Source organism: Tiliqua scincoides, chromosome 1 (genome assembly GCF_035046505.1).
Source record: "Tiliqua scincoides isolate rTilSci1 chromosome 1, rTilSci1.hap2, whole genome shotgun sequence".
NCBI lineage: Eukaryota > Metazoa > Chordata > Lepidosauria > Squamata > Scincidae > Tiliqua > Tiliqua scincoides.
Window position 1 is genome coordinate 309,545,105 of NC_089821.1, and position 26,800 is coordinate 309,571,904.

A 26,800-nucleotide genomic window follows, 5' to 3' on the forward strand; every position below is an offset into this window, starting at 1 on the left:
CGGGAGGCGGGGGCGGGGCCTTCCGGCGCACTTCCGATGGCGGCTGCGGGGTGACGTCACCGCTGGAAGGCGCTGAGGTGCCTCTCCGCGGCGGGGGCAGCAGCAGCCGGAGCGAGATGCGGGCGGGTCTGCGGAACTCCCTGCCACAGGACGTCTGCGGGAGGGCGGTGGCGTAGCTGGAGGGGGGCAGAGCAGCCAGCCTGGCGGCGAGCCTCAGCGGGGCGGCCAAGCGGCCCCTCCCTTCGGAGCCATTCCGGAGGGGGGCGAAACGGAGCCGTACGTAGTTCACACCAGTGGCGTAGCTGGAGGGAGGAGGAGCACCCGAGACAAGATTGGCGGGGGGGGCTGGACTGGAGAGAGGGATGCCCCCTCCCGCAGGACTCACCTCTGGAGCTCCCTGCCACAGGATGGGGGGGATCTTCGTTCCCTGTCACCCCACCCCAGAACCAGGGGACAGCTGCTAGGCACTGCATATGCCGGGAGTGCACTGAAGGGAGCGATAGGACAGACAGAAGAAAGCATTGGTCAGTGGAACTCCCTGTTCCATGATATGGGAGAAGACGTGGTGCAGGGGGTGGACACACCCCAGGCCCAGGGCACACCCACTGACAGTGAGTGTCAGGAAAGTTAGAACAGGCAAGAGAAAACACCTCTTTACCCAGCGTGTCATTAGTCCATGGAACTCCCTGCCACAGGAAGTGGCATCTCACCTAGATACCTTTGAGAGGGGACTGGTCGGATTTCAGGAGGAAAAGTCCATCATCGATTACAGGCCATGACAAGTCCTGATTTTAGAAGCAGACTACCTCAGAATGCCAATGCAAGGGAGAGCACCAGGATGCAGGTCTCTTGTTCTCTGGTGTGCTCCCTGGGGCATTTGGTGGGCCACTGTGAGATACAGGAAGCTGGACTAGCTGGGCCTTTGGCCTTATCAGCAGGGCTCTTATGAGACCCTGTGTCTAGTATGTTTACCAAGTGTGCACTGAAGCACCGAACCCTTGAATAGTATTCACATTTGCACACTTAAGTAGTTTTTAAAATCAATAGTTCAGTAGGACCAATTGCCAAACCATGCATGCAAGGAGGTATTCACAGGACAAGGAATCCATTAAGTCCCTTTGAACACTTTTCTACTCTCTCTCACTAATTGAAGTTAAAACCCAGCTAAGCCAAGCAGTAGCGCTGCATAAGCATGTTGTTCGCAGTTAGAATGCAGTGCAGAGTGTCCATTTACATCACACCAGCTGCATGTGGGACATTTTATAAATATACAAGCCAGGTTGGAGGGGCTTCCAGTCTATGGGTTAAGAAGGAAATAGAGACGGTGGTTCAAGGGGGGGGGGTGTGCATTTGAAAAATGCACCAACTTAGCTCCCAAGCTCTATTAAGGTGCGAGGACTAGGGGGTGTACCAAAGGTGGCCCAGAAAATTCTTTTGGGTGGTCCCATCTTGCTATATGAATGTGCTTCAAGGAAGCATGGTTGGGGTAAACTGCATCTGTTATTAAAGCTTATGGCCCACTGAAGTTACTCCTAAAAAGAAAAAAGAGTATTTGGACAATGCCCCGCACTATAAGCGCAGGCACTTTTTGCCCCTGTTCCATTCTTTTTATATTATTCAGTTTCCTGCAGCTGCTTCGCCAACCAGCTGCTTCTGCCTCAGGCCCTCTGTAGACATACTCAGCTCTGAATAAGGAAAACAACCCATGCCTGAGGTTGGGTCACTAACCATGCTTTACATCAGTGTCAGCATCAAAGTATGCTGTGCACCAGTGTCCAGAGCACACAGTTAAAGCACCTTGCATTTTTGATTGCAGAGTGAAATGCAAGTCTCAGTTTAGTTTGGCTTACTGCTATTTCATTGTTTGCTGAAGATCTTAATCAGGATTCAGGCAACAAACCATGGTTAGTGCCAAAAGTGGTTATGTATTCTGCCTCCCTGAGATTAAAAACCACTGCCATGTAACTAGACAACAATTATTTAGTGAGCCAAAAATAAACCAAAATTGTAAGGACACAATTCTAACCAGATCTACTCAGAAGCAAGTCCTATTTTGTTCAATGGGGCTTACTCTCAGGAAAATGGTTAGGATTGCAGCCTTAATTGTGTAATTTACCTTTTAGGTAAAATAAGCTCTCTTGTATTGAGACTATGACATCCTTAAGGTACAAGATGCTAATCCAGACACCTCCAATGTTTCAACAGAATTGGAGACTTGGTTGTTCATTTTTTCCAGCTTCTATTTCATCTTTACCCATTTGAACAGTTCAGTTCAAAGTGAATTGTCTCTTGTTTAAAACAGAGTGAACAAGGTTAACACAAAAAAAGAAGAGATCTTCCATCAGTGTCCATGTTTTAGGTGCATGAACTCATACTTGGTGCTCCAGATTTTATAAAAAGATATACCAACCTATCTGTTCATCCGAATGTGCTACAGACATCAAGAAGCTTTCTTGAAGCCCTTCAGAATTGGATAGATGTTTTCAAATGCTTCATATATTTCAGAACGGTCTTTGGCACCTAGACAAAATTGGTTTGCAGTTCAGTTATTTATTTATTTATTTATTTAAGAAATTTATATCCCGCCTTTCTATCCAATGAAGAACACTCAAGGTGGCTACCTCACTCAAGGTAGATTCAGTAAAGGTATTGGGGTGTGCCTGTGCTGGTTCTTCGACTCCCTAAAAGCTACAGGACAGAGAACAAGGCTGATTTTTAAAAGGCAGGATCACTCCTGCGCCTGCAGCCTCATCCCAGGGCGTTCATTGGGGGTCACAGGGTTTGGAGTATCTATCTACAGAAACAGGGTTTCGGTGGCTGCAATCCTAACCACACTTTCCTGAGCGCAAGCCCCATTGAATAAAATAGGACTTCTGAGCAGACCTGGTTAGGATTGTGCCCTTAATCTATCAGATGCAGCAGTTTAAGCAAAAGCAATCACATCTTCCATGCTATGCGCTTGTCCTTTGCAGTGGTGTAAGAAACTCATCTCACTGAGCCCCCACTTCAGTCCCAGGCTCTGCTCCCAAGCCCCATGGCATCCCTTGTCTAGCTAGCTCCCTTCACTCTTGCCTATTACTGCCTCCTCCTGCTCGTAAGGCTTCCCTCCATCTCCCTTCTTCCCAGGCCAACTCTTGCACCTCCTCTCCTTTCATTCCCCTTTGAATCTTCCCACCAATGGGTTTCACTCCCTCTCCCAGTTGCCATCAGCCATGCAGCATGTGCGTGCACCCAAGTGTCTGCTACTGCATTGTGCTGCCAGATGCGCATCTCACTGCCTTCCCCGGTACGAAATTCCTGCCAGGGTTCCCCCCATCTGAGTGGCAGAAGGACCCATAACCACAGTGCATTTCACCCTCCTCCTTGCCAGTTCTGTGCTGAGTTGGACAACAGACTCATACATCACTTACCAGTTAGTACAACTTTTCCTGACACAAAGATGAGCAAGACAATCCTTGGTTTGACCATTCTGTAAATGAGTCCAGGAAACAACTCTGGTTCGTAGCTACAATTATAGTAAAGTTCCTTGGCTTTAAAATTAGTTTAACTTAATAAGCTACAACACAAACTCTCTCTTAACAGTCATACTCCAATACTACTCAGCACATGCATAGAGAGAATGAGAGTGAGTGCGCTCCCTCCCCCAATTTCAACTGTCCAAAGAGTTTAACATGTATTTTGTTACAATCCTTGCAACAACCTTCTAAGGCCAGTGCATGAATGTTATCCCCATATTGCCCACGCTGAGAGGGAATGACTCAGTGAGTTTTTACCCAGTGAGTTTTTGCAGAGACAAGACTCAAACTAGGAAATTCCCAATGTAGAGTTCAGTCGCTTCTGAGTAGATATGTATAGGATTGCTCTGCAAGTCAGACTGTTTCCTAGGATTGCAGCAGTGGGAGGGGGTGTGTGTGGACCACACCGCATGATGCACTTGGGGTTAACACCACTACTGCAAAAATGTGAAAATCTTGGTATTTTGGGATAATACCATCATGTTTTACCATCACCTTCCGGCGAGGCCTGAAGACTTTCTTATTTCATAAAGCATTTGACTGATAGAGAACATGATGGCTGCTTTTTAATAACTTTTTTAATAACTGCTTTTATACCGCTCATTTTATTGCTGTTGGCCGTGCTGTTTTATTACTTATTTATTATTGTATTTTATAATTTTATGTATTCCATGTCTTTTAATTGTTGTTAGCCGCCTTGGGTGCCCTTCGAGGAGAAAGGCAGATTACAAGTCCAATAAATAAATAATAATAAATAAATGTTTCATATCACTCAGTGCATAATTTAATGCAGTAGGCAACAAAACAAACCACATTGAAATAACTATATTCTATCAAAAGTTACAGCCCAAAAACCGTAAGACAGTTGTGTTTTCCTTTTATCTAAAAAAATGGATTTCCTTAACTCAAAACTGACCAATGAGACAGATTATGTATTATTATGTATTAACAAGTATTATGACACAGCAGGGAATGAATAAGGTGTTGGTATGAGTCGGTTCTCATTTCCATGTATCAGAACCAATACATTTATTCAGTTGTGTTAGTGTCATGTGGGCCACTGGCTTTTGCTGTTGGTTACTGATTTGGTGGGTGACCTGTACTGTTATAGTAAAATATTCAGCAACTGTTACCCTGCACATGCCCAATCTCATCTGATCTCGGAAGCTAAGCAGGGTCAGGCCTGGTTAGTACTTGGATGGGAGACCGCCTGGGAATACCGGGTGCTGTAGGCTTATATCATAGTCTTTCGAGACTGAAGGTTGCCAACCATAGTAAAATAAAGTGGATGGGAGTGACCCCAACCCTAGTGATGCTACTGCGTTTAGGCTGTATGTATGATATTGTTATTTATTCTGTATGGTCTGGTACAGGAGAGGTCCATCATGGGGGTATTGTATCATGCAAGTCACCTTGTAACATTTCCCTAGTGGATTTCTTCTGGACCAACTGATCTCATTCTTGGCATGCACAGATTCCATTCCCAGCCTCCTAGATTCTCTCTCCCCCACCCCCACCCCTTGAAGAGCTGCTGTGGGTTAGAGCAAATAATACTGACCTAGAGGACCAGTCACCTTACTCTGATTCTAGGCAGCTTCATGCTATAAGACTTCTTGTTTTTAAAAGGTTCTTCTTGTTTTTAAAAGCCACCACTTTTCCACACAATTCACTGCATGTCACAATAATTATAGAAGAATACTATAAGATGAACCCTTGGAAGACAAATATGCTATTGTCCTTTTACTTATCTTTGCAAACAATAACTATTATCATTAACTATTGCACAAATTATGTATACTTGATACAAAATTGATCAGGCTCAAAACACTGTAAATTTACTGAGCTCAATGTATAAACTTGGGGGAGGTTCTACTTTAAAGAACCTACTGTTCTACTGCAGAAGAACACTGCAGGTTCTACTTCTGTAACATACATGATTAGGCAGGGAGGAGAGAATTTACAGCAGGAGGTCTACCAGATCATGGCAGCTTTCAGAGGTTCAGAAAAGCCCAGGTATAATCTATGTCAGAAATGCCTGATGTCACAGCATCCTGACTCCACTCAGCATGTGGTGCTGGCGTCTAGCCTAGATGCCTTTAAAAGGGGATTGGACAAGTTTCTGGAGGAAAAATCCATTATGGGGTACAAGCCATGATGTGTATGCGCAACCTCCTGATTTTAGGAATGGGTTATGTCAGAATGCCAGATGCAAGGGAGGGCACCAGGATGAGGTCTCTTGTTATCTGGGGTGCTCCCTGGGGCATTTGGTGGGCCGCTGTGAGATGCAGGAAGCTGGACTAGATGGGCCTATGGCCTGCTCCAGTGGGGCTGTTCTTATGTTCTTAACTACAATTCCCAGGAAGCCTTGCAGGTCTCTTGTTATCTGGTGTGCTCCCTGGGGCATTTGGTGGGCCACTGTGAGATACAGGAAGCTGGACTAGATGGGCCTATGGCCTGATCCAGTGGGGCTGTTCTTATGTTCCACTCCCATCAAGCAACAAACTGAGCTCCTCAGATACTGAAACCTGAGTCAGATGACCAGTAAGGGGCAATGTGGTCTCTGCTTTATAGAATCTCTAATTTGAAGAGAAGAAAAGTCAGAGCTTCATGATCCAGCTGCAACCAGAAAGTCTCCTGGGAGTTTCAAGCAGAAATGCTTCCCATGTCCTCCCTGTGCCTCCTCCCCAGAAGTGATCAGACGTACCTGCTAAATTGCTGGTGAGTCAGAACCAGGCCTTCCAGGCGGATGGGGAACCTCACGTCACAGCTGCCCACCATGTTTTGTATTTTGAAGTCCAGGAATTTGGCAGGGAACCCGAGTTTCTGTACCACACGAGCATACTTCCTGGCTGCCAGTCGGGACTGTTCTTCACTGCAGGTCCACACAAGGAGGGAAAACCATAATCCAGCAACCCGTTCAAGTAGGGCTGTAGTCTCTGTGCCCACATTCCAACTGCGCCTATTTATCAAGGACTGTCCCTAGTTTCTGGTCCCCGATAGTGGCATAGCTAGAGGGGTGCAAGGCACTAAGTTTTGCAGGGAACCTCATCACGGCATGCAAGCAACCCCTCCCCCTCGGAATCACAGGGTCACCTCTGTTTTGCACCCACTGCCCAGAATGGCTCCTAAGAGGAGAGGGAGGGGCCGCTTGCACACCACAGTGAAGCTCCCTGCAAAACTTAGTGCTTTGCACCCCCACTAGCTATTCTACTGGTCCCTGACAAATCTTCATTTTTGCCTTTTGAAAAGTGCCTTGCTAAACTTTTTTAGTTGCTAGAGTTGGATCATCCTTTGGCTCCTTCCCCACAGCCTCAAGAAGTTAAGAGAGGGGAATGGCGATGTCATCTGCAGCAGCATACGAACACCAAGCTTCTCTGGTCAGTGAAGAGCTGCTCACTCCCACCCTGCAATTGCGGAGGTCTGCTCTTTCAGATAACTACAGCTTTGCCCTTGCTGCCAACATCCATTGTACTTTTATTGGCTGTGAGCTTTTAAAAGGTGGCATCCAAGTCTTTTAAATAAACAGCCTCCTTATCACTTTCACATCCCTCCACAAAACTCACCTATTCTATGAAGCCTTTGACACTAGACATGCAACTCCAAATCACATTTCCCTCCCCTATGAAAAATTTGAGATTGTAAGCCCTTTGACCCAGGGACCTGCCCTAACTTACTCCGCTATGCTGTAATCTTAATAGGACACAATGTCAGCACCAGGCAGTGCTGGGGCAAAGCCCTACCGGACCCCAATGGAGTATTTGGCACTGCCACCAAGGGACCAACCTGGTAAGGTGGGCATGGACCCTCTGCCTGTGGCCTGTCTCTCATAGGACAATGATATTTTGGAAGTGTATCTATCCACAAAACCCTTCTGACTTTTAAAGTGGCAGGAGACAGGCAATTTTTAGAGTCAAATTACAAAGATAGCATTCGAAAGGTGTAGAGTCTTGCAGTGGACAGGGCAAAGATCCTGAGCGAGTGTGTTACCAGTTGCACAAATCATGCTTGTCCATCTCACAGAATAGGAACACACTTATGTCTGGTTTTGCAAATCAAGCAAACCTGCATGCATTCATATACTTTGAACCATTTATTCCACTTTTTCTACTGTCTGGGAGGGGCAGAGAAACAATGTTAACAATTGGATATCCTACTAAGGCTTCCAAGATTCACCCAGACCACGTTCCGAGCCCTGGAGCTAAAACTCACTTTAAAAGAGGGGTGCGGGGGGGAGAAAGAAAAACTCAGCATGAAAGGTTCTCAAGAGTGCTCAGTCCTGCTCTCCAGTGTCAGTAGTTGTGCTAGGAAGGCAGTATTGCAGAATATACACTAGTCTAGCTTAAAGGATGGATCTGGGGACATTTTTTAAATAAAGTGAACCATTTAAAAAGCAGTGTGTGTTACTAGCCAGAGTATCTAGGGACATTTTTATGCCTGTTCTAGATCCCCCAACTGTCATTTAGTATGTTTCATTCCAGCTTGGAGGAAGAAGACTCAGTGCTACATTTTTCCAAGTTCTTAGCAAAGACAAAGCAAAGCCCTACCTTTTTGCTCCGGTGCAGACCATTTTGCCAGAACTAAATATAAGGGCTGTTGTTCTTGGTTCTCTGATTCTCATGATCACAGCAGCAAATCTCTAAAATGCAACAACACGTAGATTACTACCTTGCAATTTCAGTACTGAACAACTGCATTAGCCAGCATATAAAAACTTTGATAGTGTTAATCAATTTAATCCCAAGACCTTTTATGGCCCAGGATGGTTTCCTTAGACTGCAAGAGGATTTCGCAGCATGAAAAAAGTATATCCACTTACCTCAGTTCCTCGGGGCGCAATCCTATCCAATTTTCCAGTCCTGATGCAGCCATGCCAACAGGACACACCCTACTTCCTGTGGTGGGGGAGCAGTCATGGAGGCCTCCTCAAGGTAGGGGAGAGTTTGTTCCCTTACCTGTGATTGGATTGCAGCTGCATCAGCCCTGGAAAGTTGGATAGGATTGGGCCCTCAGGATTGTGAATGTATAAATAAATACACAGTATTTTAAAAAGATATGCATTTTATTCTTACAATATTTTTGCATACTGAAAATAAAATGTTATCCATGAGAACAGCTTCTTATTCTAGGTGCTGTGGAATTGCAGGTTAGTATAATTGTGGCGTTAGAAGGGCTCTCTATCAGAATAATGTAGTAAGCACAGTTACAGATCTGTTAATGGCTTTTAGCCATGATTGTTAGGTGGGGTCTTCCTGTTCAGAGCTTGTCTCTCCATTATTAACAGTATTTATAAACTGCTTTTCAACAAAAGTTCACAAAGCGGTTTACAGAGAAAAATCAAATAACTAATGGCTCCCTGTTCCAAAAGGGCTCACAATCTAAAAGATGACCCGCAGACAGCCACTAATAAAGACACTGCTGGGCCAGTCACTCTCCCCTTGCTAAATAAATGAAAAAGCACCCACTTGAAAAAGTTAGCTATTCAAAGTACTAGATACCAGGAGGGGGCAATAGCAGACGTTGGCCATCGCTTTCATGCCCAGATTCTGGGATCCCATAGGCATCACTGTGGGAAACACAGAAGGCCAGCCTAGATGGACTCTCTGTTCCATCTAGCAGGGCTCTCTTTGTGTGCTTAACCTACTTCAGCTCCTCAAAAGTTCCATAACAGGTTTACAGCAACAAACACCGTTTACAAAGTTCTTGACTGCAGTGGCATATCTGTGGCGGCTGGGTGGGGGGTAAACACTGCAGATGCTACAATGCACCGTGCAAGAGGCCCCTCCGTTGCCGTCGCTCCCACTCCAAGTGGAAGGAGCTGCTAACATGGCACATTGCGCTGTCGGCAGAACTTCACCACCACCACCACCCTGTATCCACACCACCACTCCACTGTCACAACAATACTGCAAGATAGATTGGCTGAGAAAGAGTGACTTACCCCAGCTATCAAGTGAGCTTCATGTATGAAGGGGAATTTGAACCTCTCAGGTCTGAGTCTAGTACTGAGTCGCACAGTAAACAGCTCATTTTAAAATTCCCTCATCCAGACTTGATTTCCACTCTCATGCACTGTTTATTTCAGTTTGTCCTTAATGACAAGTTAAAAAGCAGAGGAGGTGATCTGTAGAACCCCAGCAGAGAACAGCACAGGGGGATTAAGAGACCCAGGCTAAAATTCCCATTTATGGTTATTTCACATATTCCATTTTCTATACCACAAAGGGAAAACAGTACACAAAGATCACACGCACATCACTTGTGCTGTAGTTTTGTGATGGATACTTGCAAGATATGGATACAACTGCCATATACAAGTTGTAAGTGGGTGCTCCTTTTTTTAGCAGGGGGAGAGTAACTGGCCCACCTCACCCCAGCAGTGTCTGTTCTGGTGGCTGTCTGCTGGCATTCTTTTGCATTTTTTTAGATTGTGAGCCCTTTTGGGACAGGGAGCCATTCAGTTATTTGATTTTCTCTGTAAACCGCTTTGTGAACTTTTAGTTCTGCTCTGGACCAGGGTATCTTAGAGATCACCTGCTCCCGTACAATCCGGCTTGTCCTCTCAGGTCATCAGAGAAGGCCTTTTTACAAGTGCCACCGCCTAGGGAGGTACGTGGGGCGGCTGCAAGAAATAGGGCCTTCTCAGTAGTGGCACCAACGCTATGGAACTCCCTTCCCCTTGACTTAAGAATGGCTCCCTCTCTTGAGACCTTTCGGCGAGGCCTGAAGACCCTTCTGTTTAAACAGGCCTTCTGAGTTCTCGGCCTTTTAACATCTTTTTAACATCTTTTAATATTTTTTACAGGCCTGATTCTTTTATGACTTGCTGCTGCTCTATGCTCTTTTTACCTATTTTTTTTTACTCTGACTGCTGTTTTTTATGATGTGTTAATATATTTTTATTTGTTTTTAAATTATGTTTTTAATATTTTGTAAGCCGCCTTGAGTCCCTTCGGGGAGAAAGGCGGGGTAAAAATGAAGTTATTATTATTATTATTAGTTGGAAAGCGGTATATAAATACTGTTAATAATATATATTATTAACACCTGCAGAGAACTCGTGCAAGGAAAGCGCCCTACAGGTAGACCAGAGCTGTGATACAAGGACATCTGCAAGAGGGATCTGAAGGCCTTAGGAGTGGACCTCAACAGGTGGGAAACCCTGGCCTCTGAGTGGCCCGCTTGGAGGCAGGCTGTGCAGCATGGCCTTTCCCAGTTTGAAGAGACACTTGGCCAACAGTCTGAGGCTAAGAGGCAAAGAAGGAAGGCCCATAGCCAGGGAGACAGACCAGGGACAGACTGCACTTGCTCCTGGTGTGGAAGGGATTGTCACTCCCGAATCGGCCTTTTCAGTCACACTAGACGCTGTTCCAGAACCACCATTCAGAGCACGATACCATCGTCTTTCGAGACTGAAGGTTGCCAACAACAATAATATATAATACAAGTTTTTTCCTCCCTACATATTTCCATTCCAGTGCAGGAGAAATGTCACGCATGGACCAACCCACAGCCCTGGGGAGGTCACAGTTTCTTAGCTCAACCTCTCACAAGATTGTTGTGAAATCAAACTGCCATTTTTAAACACTGCATCTTGAAGAATGATAAAAACAATGTTTTAGGACACACTTTTATGATAGCATGAGCTCTCGTGTGATCTGAAGAAATGGGCAAGCTAATTTCAGCTTGCCCATTTCATCAGATCACACTTTTGGAAAGTTATCTCTTCAAAGGAACACTCACCGAGGATGGTGTAGCATGCAGAGCTAGCCCAACTGTTGAAAATGTTGTGGGCTATTTGTGAACTCCTGTGTTGCTCTGTGCCCAAGTCAGAATGGGTACTGATGACAGTGGTATACGATTGGCAGAATGTCCACAGCTGCTGTAGAAACTGTACCCTGGTCTATACTGACAGGGAGATAAGAGCTTGCCAGAGTTTCAGACAGACCAGACTTTCTGAGCCCCTATGTGGAGATGCAGCCAGGAACTGAACCCAGGAACTTCTGCAGGCAGAACAAATGGTTCCTGTTCTGTCTTGAAGGGAATGGTTTGTTGGCAACCTTCAGTCTCGAAAGACTATGGTATAAACCTACAGCACCCGGTATTCCCAAGCGGTCTCCCATCTAAGTACTAACCAGGCCTGACCCTGCTTAGCTTCCGAGATCAGACAAGATCAGGCATGTGCAGGGTAACCTGCTTGGGAATTCACTCTAAAATTCTCAGAGTTTGGAATGGTGGAAAAGTGGAATTTGGATTGTAAATATTCAAAATGGCTTTAAAAGGGGGATTAGACAGATCTGGCCTTCCAAGTTGGCTACCAGTGGTGATGGCTGTGCAGTGCACAACCTGGGGGGGGGAGGGTGTGTTTCAACAGTAGTCACCCCAGTGCAGGAGAGCAGTGGTGGGAGAGACATGCGCCTTTCTCTCCTGCTTGTAGACTTATGGTGGGTCACTGTGGGAATCAGGATGCTAGACCAGGTGGGCATTTGGCCTGATCCAGCAGGGCTGTTCTTATATCCTTAAAAATCTATGAACTCCTTGGAGGAAATGCAGAATCCAAATAGTCTTTTTAGTGCTTACCTTTGGGTTGTATTCTGCATTCCTAGCATGAAGGGCAATATTTTTGAGGTCCAGTTTGCAAGCCAAGTTTACAGTGGCCACAATATTCCTGTAAGAGAGAGAAATGGAATAGATCAGTGGTTCTCAAACATTTTAAAGGCCCTAGAAACTGCTGCCTGATTTATAAATGCGGGGTGGGGGTGGCTATCATAGTGATTGGACAGCAGTGCTCCCCCACCAAGTAGCAGCTTGTTTAACCCTTGATGCACATAGCCTAATCTGCCCTGTCAATTTCATGACCCAACAAAAAGTGAAGAGGTCCCAGACCGACAATTTGAGAACCAATGGAATAGATGCATTTTGGGATCCTATTCTCAAGAAAGTGCTGTTGTAAAGCAGCCAAATACCTTTCATTACTTAAGATCATTCGATGATGATAATCTGCTGACACAGCACCCAGGTGGGATATGCATCACCCTTACTTATGGCCAACTAGAACCAGGTCATAGGTGACAGGAAAGGACAGGAAACATTTGGATTGCCTCCCTGATGGAAACTGCTGATTTTTTGAGCTTCATACTCTTAAAAAAAAAAAAAAGAAAGAATTCCCACCTACTCATTTTGGAGGAAATTTTACCAATGTTCCTGCCTCTGCTCAGACCAGTGGCATGGTTAGAGAAGGTGCAAAGCACTAAGTTTTGCAGGGAGCCCTACCAGCCCTTCAGAGCCAGGCAAATGCCTCTGTTTTGCTCCCACCACCTGGAATGGCTCTGAAAGGGAGGGGCTGCTTGCATGCCTCCATGAGGCTCCCTGCAAAACTTAGTGCTTTGCACCTTCTCTAACCATGCCGTTGGCTCAAACCACTTTGTTCCAGTGATTTGCCTCTCTCAGTGAGGCTCCAGCACCATTGGGAGAGAGAGAAAAAAGGGGGACAAAACTGTTTCAGGTAGGGGAGGATCTATTGCAGGTAAGTGGAGGGTTCAGCTCCTCTGCTATCCATTCGGTGCTTTATAACTGTCCTTCTGCCCACACTGCTGAATATTAAGTTTGGAAGCAACCCAGTGCATGATTTGGAAGCCAACCAGGTCCAGTATAATCAGGTGAAGTTTGGCCCTTCATTTCCTGCTGAAAAAGAAACTGCATCCAAGTCTTTTTTTTGCCTATTTACAGTAAAAAGGTACCAATTTTTGAACTTGGGATGAATTCTAATTGAATTTAGTGGGTCTTACTTCTGAGTAAACACACTTAGGGTTAGATATTCAGATGTTTCAAGCACCCCCCACCTTTGGGTTGACTCACTGCAACTGTGGAACAATGCCAGACCCTTCTGAGGCTGGGGTCATCGGGGTCATGGGAGTCATCGGTGTCATGGGTGGACCGCCTTCGGTCGCACTTGGAAGTGACTGTGTTGCGTTTTCATCCCTCTGTTGGAATGGACCACTGCCGTCAAAACACAACACACTATTCTGTGCTTCCAGCTGAAGGCTCTGTTGGTCTCTCAGATCACCGCCATCTTCGTTATCCTGGCCGAGATTGTCAGGCAGGAAGCTGAGATCCACCGAAGAAAAGCTGGTGGAGAAGTCTTTGTTCTGATCACACTGAGAACTAGGCAGTGCACCTAGGGCTGAGGAAATAGGCAAGTCTGTCGCAAAGGGGCTCATGGGAGCATATGCTTGCAGGCCGGTTATTGGAAGGTCATCCTTTAAAATGTAGGAAAAACATGCACATTCAGCGTCCATTGCACTGTACTTTTACAGAGCCTAAAACATAAGAGCCCTGCTGGATCGGTCCAGTCATCTAGTCCAGTTGCATAGCTGGGGGGTGGGTACTGTGCTCCCAGACCCCTGTGTGGCAATCAACTGCACCACATGACCTTCTTGCATGGACACTCACTTCTTCAGCTTTTTTCCCCCCAAAGTGGAAGAATTGGATAGCAGATCAAGCTGGCGCTCAACTACTCCAAGAGTGGCTGGGAGGTGATATCATTTCATTGCAATTATTTCCAGGCCAGGGGACTGCACTGGAAGGGGCAACCCAAGAGCCAACTGAACCGCTGTTCTAGTCCAGCTTCCTCCGTTCCACAGTGGCCCACCAGATACCTCAGGGAGCACACTAGACCAGAAGAGATACCTGCATCCTCTTGCTATTCCCTTGCATATGGCATTCAGAGATAGCCTACTTCTAAAACCAGAAGCTTGTGTATATTTATCACAGCTTGCAACCTGTGATGGACTAGTACTGGTGATATATGGGAGGGAAAAGAACACCCCTCTCTCTATCCCATACATAATTTTATATGTCTGAATCACATCCCCTCTCAGGCATCTTCTTTCTGGATCAGAGCCCTAAACACTGTAGCCTTTCCTCATAAGGAAGGTGCCCCAGCCTGCTTATCACTTTTGGTCATTTTCTTCTGCACCTTTCCCAGTTCCACTATTTCCTTTTTGAGATGTGGCAACCAGAACTGTACTCAATACTCCAAGTGTGGCCTCCTACACACAGGTCTCTGTACCAACAGAGTAGCTTGGTACCAACAAAAATAGTATCACCTGCTTGTCTGCAGCTACAGCACAATTCAGTGGACTCTAAAATGGGAGGAAAAAGATCTGCTTTCACCTGAAGATGGACACTTCATCTTCAGTGGGAGTGAGAGGGAGATTTTGTAAGTTATATTGGTATTTTATTCATAGAGGTGGTGACAGGAGTCATCCCAAAGGTGGGTAACAGATTAGACAGGTCTGCATCACCTGTGACCCACCAGGTTGAATGCAGCGACCCATCTCATCAAGGCAACCCACAAAGGGCAAGAAAACTCCTATTTTCCACTGCCTGAGGAGGCTGCAACAATGGATTGCTTAAGCCTGCTATTAAAGAGAAAAGTTCCATCAGCATTTTTAAATGGCTCATTTGTAAAGAGCCAAGGTGAAAGAACTAGAGTCAGGGATAGCAAACTGCGTGGAAAGGTTCAGACTTGAAACACGTGCAATAAATGCTGAGCAGAAGTAAATTTCTCTTATCACTGAGCACCTGTAGATGGTTCCCCCAGATCTGAGGTTATCAAAAGAACTTTCTGGACAGGGTTTCTTTCAAATGCCATACTGCAATCTCAAATGCATTCACTAGAATGTAAATCTGTAAAACTTAGTGGGCCTTCTTCTGAGTAAATATACTGAATCAGGCCTGCTTTTGAACCGACAAAGCAAGCTCTAGTCCATGGGTGTCCAAACATTTTGGCAGGAGGGCCACATCATCTCTCTGACACTGTGTCCGGGAATGGGGGAAAAAAAGAATTAATTTACATTTAAAATTTGAATAAATTTACATAAATGAATTTATTAGAGCTGGAACTTATATGAATGAATGAAGGTCTTGCAATAGCTCAAGTTCTATAAAAGGCCTTGCACAAAGCAAGGCCAGCCTTTCCTTTGCTGCTGCTGCTGCATCACAGATGTGAAAGAGCAAGCAGTGGAGGGAGCCCTCATCCCACAGCTCACGTGAGAGGTCAAACAGCCACCCTCATGCTGAGAGCAGTTTTGTTGGGCCAGCATCGGCTCCAACAAGTCTCTGGAGGGCCAGAGGCTCATTGTAGACTGGGGGCTCCCCATGGGCCAGATTGGGAGCTCCCAAGGGCCGCACGTGGCCCCTGGGGCCGGTGTTTGGGCACCCCTGCTCTAGTCCATGGGAATTTATACTTTCTTGTGTATACTGCAACAGAAAAGGCTGCAAGCCTGAGGAGAGAACCACTTTTTGCATTCAGAATTCAGAGAAATACCTGCTGATTGTTACCAAGCAACTCTGAATGCAAAAAGTGGTTCTCAGCATGAGGATGAATGTTTGACCTCTCACCTGAGCTGTGGGACAAGGGCTCCCTCCACTACTTGCTGTTTCACATCTGAGGCCATTTTCTCAATGGTCAGCCACAGGTGTGTCACTACAGCACCTGTGGCTGCAGAACTACAGCAAAAAAAATCAAAGCTTTGTGGCTTGCTAACCAAAGCAGCCTTTGGCCATGAACTTTGAAGAGCCCAGTGCTCTTCAATCTCTGCCTCTGCAGTATGGGAGTACTCTTCATATCTACACTGGCTTTCCTTTGTACTATATGTATATATATATGCTAATGTAATGGAGGATTCTAAAATTCACCCAAGTACAGCAAAATCAAAATGGAAATCATTGTCCTTTATACTGGAACTCCCAGCAATGCTCTTGAAATAAGTTAAGCACATCTCAGAACTGGGCATTTTGAGAGGTCCTGAATAAAGAGCACTTAAGGCATCAGCTCTTCTAAATGCAATTCCTGTAAGCTCAAGTCCTCCAAAATCAGGCCCTCCTGATAATGCTTGAGGCAGAGAAGCCACAGCCCCCAAATACTGCAAGAAACAAGATAGACCCCACACCCTTGGCTCTACCTGACTTGTACACTGGTCTAAATAGCTTTCCAAAGAGAAGTCCTCATCCATGGCTGGATTTCTATTCCAAAACACAGCTTGCAATTCAGCAAATGACCCTAGAGAAGTCTTTTTAAAGAGCAGCTGCTGCCCTCCGCAAAGGGCTAATTCAGCCCCCCATCCCTCCAGCTGAGAGTGATCAAGCAAATGAGCCCATCTGCAAGGTTCTCAGAGATGTTGGGTAAGAGGCACTTCTTCAAGTGAGTGCTTCTTTTTTTTTTTTTTTTAGCAGGGGGAGAGTATGACCCATCTCACCCCAGCAGTGTCTGTTCTTGTGGCTGTCTGCTGGTATTCTTTGGCATCTTTTTAGATTGTGAGCCCTTTTGGGACAGGGAGCCATTTAGTTATTTGATTTTTCTCTGTAAACCGCTTTGTGAACTTTTAGTTGAAAAGCGGTATATAAATACTGTTAATAATAATAATAATAATGTTGAGCCTCTCCTGACATGTCTTCTAGCACAGTTAGTGTGAGCAAGAGAATAAAGCCCATTTCAAGAGAATAAAACCCATTTTATCATGGTTACCAGCCACAGCAAGTTATAAGTCCGATATTTATCCAAAATAATATATCTTAATAATCAGATAACCTCTGTTTATATTCAAAAAGAATAAATTAAAACATTCCAATTTGTAAATACTTGGAGGAATATCTTTCTTTTCTTCCCCACCATGCTGAGGCCTGAGCAAGCAATTCTGCAGTTTGCAGACCTCCACAACCCCCCAGGCTCTCAGCTTTTGCATCCAAACCATTTCCTGCACTTCCTGAGCCTTCTGCCTTTCTCAGTTAGTGTGAGCAAGAGAATAAAGCCCATTTCAGAGGATTGTTCAATAAAATCTATGTGGGTTGTACAGCCAGCTCTGGTCTGTGAGGGCTATTTGATCGTAGGTAGTCAGAAATTAAACCATATCTATGCTAGTTAAACTGGCTCCCAAGCACATGGCCATGACACCAATGCACACTGGGAATTGTAGGTTAATTAGCTCCTTTGCAGAACTCCAGCACTCTTGGATGGCAGTCACCATGGTTTTGGGGAGGCCCCTGCAGCACTCCCACTTGCCTCATGGCACTTGGGGGCTACAGCGGCCACCACCAGTCATAAGGGTGTAGGGTTGCCAATTCCGCCTGAAGCTCCTCCTGTTGTGAAACCGCCAAGACCCTGTCAAACTCTCCAGCATGGCTTTCAGCATCCACTAGAGACTGAGGGGGATTCCTGAAGATTCCAGGACAATCCTGGATAGCAGCCCAACCGAGGTCGGCCTGGTCAGGAGGGTTCCTTGATGAGTCTGTGACCTCAAGCAGTGCCCCACCACCTGGTTGGCCTCTGACACCATCCTTGGGCAGCTGGGTAGTTCAAAACACACGGCCAACTTTGGAACGGACTCCCATTGCCGTCTCTTTTAGTGAGAAGTGACAGCCCCTTGAGTTAATAGCCATGTGGCAACTGATGCGTGGGACCTGGCAACCTCCCCACAACTACCCCACCATGTGGCACAAGTCAGGCCAAAGAGGTCAAGTTCTTTGAGAGGAGTGGTGCTGCAGCAGGCTCTGCCAAATGGGTGTCTGTACTCAGGTCAGCATTGGTATGGTGGTCTCTAGGGAAGTGAGGGGCCACCAGGTTGTCCAAGGAGGGGTGATGTAGCCCAGGCTGAGCAGGCCAGAGCTCAGGTGTGGAGCTGTTGCAGTCTAGCCTGCACAACTGGGTGGCATTCCTTTTTAATGTTTCTGCTGTGTCTCTGAGCATGTACAAGGGTATTTTTCTCTCAAAGTCCAATAACCAAAGCTAGCACCCACACAACATGCCTTGGAGGTTATGGCTTTCAAGCATGGTTGCCATGTTTCTCAGCAACCTCTGGGATGTCCACTGCCTTTCATGTTCAACTTTGTCTGAAAAGCTTTCCAATCACAAATGTGCCTATGTTTGTGGTTATTTCTAAGGCTTGGCCAGGATCTAGGACCAGAATCTCCAGCACTATGATGTAGTGCCAAAGTGTCAGACTAAGAACAGGAAGACCTAAATCCAAGTCTGCAGTGGGCAACCACAGGCCACTCTTGCTCCTACCTTGCAGGGTTGTGAGGACCCTTTAGGCTGCCCTGGATTTCTTAGAGGTTGGTTGTAATAATATGATCCATTTTGAAGAAGGTCCTTTGGGGAAACAGCAATACTTCAGCTGAACAGGTAAAATGCAGCTTCCAACACTAACTAGGGAGTTCCTTCTGAGCAAACATTTCCAGGACTGCTTTGTAAGCACTGAGAAAAGTGTGGCCTCAAATACACATTGAAGGAGGCAGGAAATGACCTCATCTCTCAGATGCACTGATTCATCAGATTAATGTTTGCAGGGTTCCAGCTGTGGTTGGCGACATGGAAACTGATTTCGATGAAGCCCTCTTGTCTGCTCCTGGAACAAGGCCTTCCTCATCACATTTGGAATAGTTTGCTCCAGCTTTCCATCAAGGTAGTTCAAGACACAAAACGCAGGGTCTGCATACCAGAGGCAGCTTTGAAATTGAAAAGCCAGTCAGGCACACACCCTTGGAAAATCCTCACATTTATGCGTCAAAAAAGGTGCAGCATTTCTCTCCAGCATTTTTGGAGGCTGGTTGCACAGCAACTCTTGAGTGACTGGCACCATCTGCTCCAGCAACAGCTAATACTTAACAACTGAAGCCAAAAGGCAGTGGTGTAGCGAGAGGGGTGTGTGTAAAGCATTAAGTTTTGCAGGGAGCCTCGCCACAGCATACCAGCGGCCCCTCCCCTTTGGAGCCATTCTGGGCAGTGGAAGCAAAACAGAGGCTTATCTTGATATCCTTTTCAGCTACAAGGAGTTGAGCTAAGGGTCCAATCCTAACCAACTTTCCAGAATTGGTGCAGCCATGCCAACAGGGTATGCACTGCATTCTGCAGTGGAGGGTGCAGTCATGGAGGCCTCCTCAAGGTAAAGGAATGTTCGTTCCCTTACCTTGGGGCTGCAATGCACCTGCATCGGTGCTGGAAAGGAGGGTAGGATTGGGCCCTAAGAGTTAACAGGCAGCAGGTGTGGTCTGGAGGTGAAGCTATTACCTGAAAAAAGCCAAGCAGGATCAGCTCGGGTCTCACCTTGGATAGGTGATCAGAAGCTATGGGCAAGAGACACAAGAATGCGAAGGAGTGTGGAGGAGTCAAGTGGATGACAAACTGAGAACCAACCTGAGATGTGTTTTGCAGCTGTGTGTGGAAGCTTGAAAAGTGCAAGAGCTGTGCAGCCAGGATGATGACTGCCCCATGAAGGGAAACATCTAGAGCAGGGGTCTCCAAACTTTATGGCCAGAGGGCCGCATCAAATATCTGGCAAGGTGTAGAGGGCCAGAAAAAAAAAATTTAAATATAAAATTTATATAAATAAATAAGAGATGGAACTTAGATGAGTGAATAAATGAATGGATGGGCTCATTCATTCAACCTCTCTGGCCCTTAGAACACCCTCCAAATGCAACCAGAGCACAGCTCCAATCATGTTCAGCCAAGTGGGTCAGAGGCTTTCAGGGCACAAGAGGCTGGCCACGGGCCGAATAGAGGTCTGGGCAGGAGGTCTGGTCTAGGGGGTAGAGCCTCCATTTGCCTGAAGATAACATCCGAAGGTCGCCAGTTCGAGGCCACCGGCACCGTGCAACCTTGAAGCAGCTGACAAGCTGAGCCGAGTTATTCCATCTGCTCTGAGCGTGGGAGGATGGAGGCCAGAATGTGAAACCAGATCAAGAAAGTAACACCTGAAAGTTGTGGTTCTTGTAAGATAGAACATTCTTTCAAATTGTAAAAATCCCTACGGGGATTTAATAAGCCTGCCTATGTAAACCGCCTTGAATAAAGTCTTGAATGAAGACCAAGAAAGGCGGTATATAAATACCTGTATTATTATTATTATTATTATTATTATTATTATTATTATTATTAGAGGCTTGCTGGGATTTGGAGACCCTTGATCTAGAAAAATGTAGGGTTCTATGAGTTTCTTCCACAGAATAAACTCAATTTGAAAAAAAGGGGGTTTATGGTCAGCATGGGGTTTATGGTTTAAAAATGGGGTTTATGGTAAACTGCCTTGAGCCTATGGGAAAAGTGGTATATAAATACTGTAATAATAATAACAGCTGGGGACTTGGTGGTAATGATGCAGGTCTGCTATCACTGAACCTCCCCAAAGCTTCTGCAGGAGAACTTCATGAGTGATTGCAGCTAGTGGAGAAGTGGCATTTTCCTTTTTCCCCTTTAAAAGAAGTGCCATCTCCCTCCTCAAAATCAAAATGGAATAAAGAGCCAACACACCCCAGTGTTACAAAATCTTGTATTAATCATCTCCCTTCACTTTCAATATAACGCTGATATGAAACGTAGGCATGATTCCTAGTTACATGGGGGGAGAACGAATAATAAATATATATTGTAGCAAGTTGAACTCACAAGGGTGTTTCACCAGTGATAACAAATTGAAAACTGTACACTTGCAAAGAAAGAACAGCATCTCCAGATAATGAGTGTCCTTTTTCTTCCTCCTCTTCTTCAGCATAATCAGGAAGCCGATACATGTAAACAAACATGCTATTTCCATATATGACAAAGTTTCTTTTTAAAAAATATGCATTGCTTGGCAACATTAACTAGGCAAAAATATTTCTTTGTGCACTAATTTTATACAGGGGAAATACACCCTTCCCTCCCTCCCTCCCCAGAAAAAATAATGAAAAAAGAGGTCAAGACTAAAATGCATGCATGTACAATAGAGGGCTATTTTTGCCGACAGCTGGCATGCAACAGAATGGAAATCCAAGCATTTTCATTTGCTTACGATAGGCATAAATACATAAGAGTTATATATTAATAAGGGAGGAAGTATTCTGTGTTTTTTTTTTAAACATTTATTAACATTCCTGTTTTCTTGCAATTCCTCCCAGAGGAATACACATTCACCTTTTAAGTAAAGATTAAAGGAATACAAAAAATAAAACTCACTTTGCAAATTCTGATGACTTGTATAAAATCAACTTTAGTGTTATCATAGCTGTGTGCAAATTATACTTTCTACAAGACCTACTCTTTTGTTGTTGTTTTTTTTTCCTTTTTTTTTTTTTTCTTCAAATCAGGCACATCCAGAAAACCTCTAAGCCTGGGGCAGGAGGCAGCATAACCTGGCGGCTTCATGAGACAGTACAAGAGACCTGCTGCTGCTGGTGTTCCATGTTGCCCCCCTTCCTCTTCCAGATCACATCCAGGAAGACACAATGTGTGATGCAACATGACTGTGCTGTGCGCAGGGTCAGGCCTGGTTAGTACTTGGATGGGAGACCGCCTGGGAATACTGGGTGCTGTAGGCTTATATCATAGACTTTCGAGACTGAAGGTTGCCAACCATTTGTGCGCTGCCAAGCCCCTGTGGCTGACAGGTGTGAGGCAAGGCAGAGATGGGGCAGGAGCGCACAGCACACGGGTGTTGCATGACGCACTGCCATTTAGGTTCAAGATGTTGCAAAGAAGAAGGAGCAGAGCAACCCTGTGTGGGAGCAGCTGCGTCTTTTGCAATGTTTATTTGAGCCCTCCGAAACCGATGGAGAGAGGAAGTTGACAAGAGAAAGACAATTCGCCGGCAGAGAAGTGCAAGCTCTGGTGTCCCAAGACTGGGCCACCCAGAGGCAGAACATAATTTTGTCGCCAGGCATGTTCTGAACTGCCTACAAATCACTCATCACAGCTTTGGTTCTTTGTTCAGGGTGCAAAGGTATAGTTAGTTAGGGAGTAAGTAATAGAGGGAAGTGCCCAGATAGTCTCCCCCACTCAGGTTGGAATAGTTGCAAGTTGCACAAAAAGGGGCAGCGAACGACACCTCAAAAGAAAAGCTCGTTTTTCCTCAGCGTCGTTCCTTCTTGGAGAGAAAAGAGGAGGAAAAGAGGAGAGAAAAGGCACTGCCATCGTCCGAGATCTGGAGAGACTAAGGAGGTTGCGCGAGTCACGACTAGCAAAAAACAAACTGCTTGACAACAGGCAGGTACTGTGGGCATCCTGACCATCAACTGCTTGGAAACGACTGACCCATCTGTGCAGCCTGTCAGAACGTGCGCCCTGGGCCTTGCTTGCTAGGCATAGGGCCTGACTTCAGACCCCCTGGGCCCCCAGTGTGTGTGTGTGTGTGTGTGTGAAGCACTCTGCAGCAGTAGTGGCAGCTTTTGCCTGTGTGGAGCTCTCTGAGGGCACAGAAGCTCCTTGGTGCTGTCAGCAAGGATGTGTTCGAGGAACTGAAAAAGATGTTCAGAAAGCAGAGCTCTGGTCTTAACATGTGTTGGCTCCAATTTGGGCCATAATTCCAGAACTGAGCGTTGGTGGCCAGGGATGTGCAGTGTGGAGGTTGCAGGTGAGGCAGGGCTGCTCTGCTAGAGTTCTTCCAAAAGTGCTGCTGATGCCATGTAAGGTGCGCAAGCACTGTCAATCCATGTGCTCTGTGCACGGCCCGTGAATGCTTGTGCACCTCACACGGCAGCGGCACTTTTCAAGGACTCCGGTGAGTCAGCTCTGCCTTACCTGCCACCCCTGCTGCACACCCCTGTTGGTGATGTAAATGTGGGCCTCTAGCTTATGCGACGAGGATCAAGTCCGAGACTGCTTCAGTGCCCAAAGTGAAGTTGCTAAACAGTCTCTTGAGCCACTTCACCCAAGACACCATCCACCGGGAAGCTTTCTTGCCTGCTCTCGTGGAAACGGATGTGTAAGCTGCAGCAACACAGGCCTGCCCCCAAATTGTGGCTGCCTCCCCATCGCCTCATGGGCTGGGGTCTTCTCTGTGAGCAACTGGTGTCCATTCAGCTGATGGTCAAGAGAACAGCGCTCAGAACCTGTGGCCCCCACAGAGCTTGTTTCTGCAGTGTGAAGAACAGCCAAGGGCACTTGGAAATACTGGATTGGTTCATGGTCCAGTGCAGACAGTATCACAGTGCAAGAAATATGAGCCCCCCCCCCACACCCCCACTCTTCTCCCCAAACTACTTTGTTTTTTCCCCCCTTGTCAACTACTGTCCCCAAATGAATTCAAAAGTAGCAGAAATGCAAACGTTCCACCTCCCCCAGCTGCCTCAATCCTGTTTGTGTATCTGTTTGCATTTTTCCCCTTTCGGCAAATGTCATAAACCACTAAAAAAAAGCACCAATATAAATTTCATATGTGATAATCGCATAGTAAAAGTTGTCTCTGGCAGAGCAGGCCGAGATGACCAGCTTACACACTCTTGTAATGAGAGCAAGACCAAAAAAAAACAAAAAACAAAATAGAACTCCACACATTTCTATGTAGTGAAATATTTTGCAATTTCTGACACTATCATATAATCACTTCTTATAAAACAGTTGCATCTGGCGATAAATGGGTAAATACAAAAATGAAAGGCACTGCCACTTTTTTGTTTTAAAATACTAAACATTTGACTTCCATGGCCTTTTGCATGCAACTTTTCTTTTTATAAATAGATTTAACTCTACTTAGATATTTCTGTTTTATTCTAAATCTGTGTTCTCTACCTGCAGTCAATACAGGACTCAAGAGGGAACTTGGGTGGAGCTTCTAAAAGTATATCCAAAGCCCCCCCCTTTTGATTAAGCAAGAAATAGCAAAACACACACACACACACACAAACGCACATGCACACAAGTGAAGATTATGTACCTACACACTGTCAGTGGGAAAAAGTTCTCTTATCCAAAGGTGGGGAAAAGAAAGAAAAAGAATTATATAGTTATTCATAACAGGATTTTATCATGGTTACCAGCCACAGCAAGTTATAAGTCCGATATTTATCCAAAATAATATATCTTAATAATCAGATAACCTCTGTTTATATTCAAAAAGAATAAATTAAAACATTCCAATTTGTAAATACTTGGAGGAATATCTTTCTTTTCTTCCCCACCATGCTGAGGCCTGAGCAAGCAATTCTGCAGTTTGCAGACCTCCACAACCCCCCAGGCTCTCAGCTTTTGCATCCAAACCATTTCCTGCACTTCCTGAGCCTTCTGCCTTTCTCAACGACAGCCTTGGGCACAATCTGCCAGATTACCAGTGCAACTTACACCGCAATGAGTCAGGTCTGTGAATGAACAGAGTTCACACATGTGCCCAACGCATTACATTGTGGCTTGCGCTGAAGGAAGCTTGCCTGATCGTGCCTTCCTTCTTAAGCACCTTACAATCACTTTCCTTAACCTTTCCCACCCTTACTGCATTCCTTCCTTACTATACTTTAAAACATGCTCCCTTTCATGGTTAACATGCAATCCAGTAAACATGTAACTGAGAAGCGGACATTACATTTTGGCACTTTTTGTAAAAAAAAAAAAAGTCTTTTAAGTCTTTAAAATGTTGCATCTTGAATGCATTTGCACAGATCTCCTTTGTCAATATAGGTTCCAAAAATGGTTGAAGGTGCTGAGATGTAGCCCTTTCCCTCTCCTTGCTCCACACCTACTTGTTAAAAACTAAGTCACAGCAAATGTTTGGCACTAAGTTAACTCCTTTGACCAGATGCAGGTAATTTTTCATACTCCCTGATGTTAAAAAAAAACCAAACTGGTTTATTGGTGCATTTTCTAGGGTGGGTAGGTAGGTGGGGTGAGGTAAGATGAAAGAGCCATGCCCATTTAAAACTGACCTCAAGTCAATTTTAATCTATAAAACAAGCTCCACATAATGAATCTTCAGTTCCTCTGCAGACCTACAATTTCCATAGTTCTGGCAGGGGAACCACGATGGTTAAACAGTTTCCAAGGTCTTTTACAACTTGTAGTGTGGAGACATACAGATTGTTTGGCCCTGTTGCACCTAACCAAGAACTGAAGAAGTGTCAGGGCACAGAAAACAAACAGATATTCTTCTTCCATGGAAACCACCACAGCAAGAATGGGAAGCTGACTGTGTGGAACAGAAAAACCAAAAACCAGACATACAAAACCACAGTCCGAATGAAACTTAACAGCCAATGGGTGGCAGAGACCAGCATGGTTGAAATGTGGTGTGTTCCTTAGTTTACAGCTACGGTCAGAAACACTGAAGTGGTGCACAGACCTCCAAAAGGACAGCTATTTAGACGAGCCCTTATAACAGGTATTACGCAACACACTGGTATGACAAGATGCACCATATCATTATTAAATAATAATTTATTTAAAGCCATAGCCTTTTGTAGGTGGCGGCGGCAGCACTGAAATCCAAAGCCAACGGGGAAACCTTGGTTTGAATCATGGAGCTTGTGAAATTGTAGTCATCCCTTCCTTCCTCTCAAGCAACCAAGGTAGAGGGTGTGTGTGTTCCCTTCTCCAAGCTGCCTTTTCTAGATGTTTCCAAGTAGTTACAGGTAAGGAAGAGTTTGCCCCAAGTGTGGCAACTTCTTTCTGACCGAGTATGAGAGAACCTAGTTAATAATTCCGTGTGTGCACCTCTGAGCCTTCCACAGGACATGTGTGCACCTCATGTGTCTTCGGGGTTTACCAGGCCAGGCCCAACAGGAGCTGCAGTTGGGAAGAAGCAGCACCAAGCAGCTGAGGTGCTGGAAAGCTGGATTATCTACACGGTTCTCTTGAAAGCTGGATTATCTACATGGAAACCTTTTCTATGACCCATTCGACAGGCTGACCTGCTGGCTGGCTGACTTTCCCCTCCTGGCCTGCTGCACGACCCCTGTGTGCCAGGCCTAGAGAAAGGCAGCACTGTCTGCCTTCCAGCATAAACATACCCCAGAACAAGCTCCCTATTTAGAGAGGGCGCCGCTGTCTCACAGGGTTTTGTTTACCCTTCCCTCCTGCATGGCTCTTCAGCACAGGAAGGACACGTTCTGCCTTCCTAAGACTGGGCATCCTCTGATTACCTCACAGGGGAAAAAAACTGAATCCTTTCCTCACATGTACTCTCACCTAATCGAGTGATCAGCAACCCAGCCCCAAGCACACTGATGTGGAAGTCAGGCCCAGTGAACTTAATAGGAGGGGTACCCTGGCATAATTCAATCTTACGTGTGTTTCCTGAGAAGTAGGGGCCCTCCTTGAAAGCCACAACATTGGCTGCCTCCCACGCCACTGGTAAATCAGGAACCCCGAGCTCGCGTGGAGGAGTTAATAAGAGACCTACCACTCCACCAGCCGTAGTGGCTCCTCTACTGCTGAGGAAATGTAGGGGGTGATCACAAGTCCCACTGAAATGAGCAAGGGTCCAAGCAAGTTTGGGTCTGGCTCTTGGAGGAGTGTGATATGCTTAATGGACATGCCCAGTCCA

At 45.7% G+C, this 26,800-nt stretch overlaps 1 protein-coding gene and 1 pseudogene across 1 annotated transcript; one reads left to right on the forward strand and one right to left on the reverse strand.

The window, feature by feature from the left end:
- Window positions 1-2,440: 2,440 nt before the first annotated feature.
- Window positions 2,441-16,531, reverse strand: TBPL2 (TATA-box binding protein like 2). The gene is made up of 7 exons (XM_066630909.1): window positions 16,481-16,531; window positions 13,371-13,771; window positions 12,093-12,180; window positions 8,060-8,151; window positions 6,220-6,387; window positions 3,411-3,505; window positions 2,441-2,520 (listed from the first exon to the last, which is right to left on the reverse strand). Exons 1-7 carry the CDS (start codon window positions 16,529-16,531, stop codon window positions 2,441-2,443), a joined length of 975 nt encoding a protein of 324 aa, XP_066487006.1.
- LOC136638266 (5S ribosomal RNA) lies at window positions 4,631-4,750 on the forward strand (annotated as a pseudogene).
- Window positions 16,532-26,800: the final 10,269 nt, after the last annotated feature.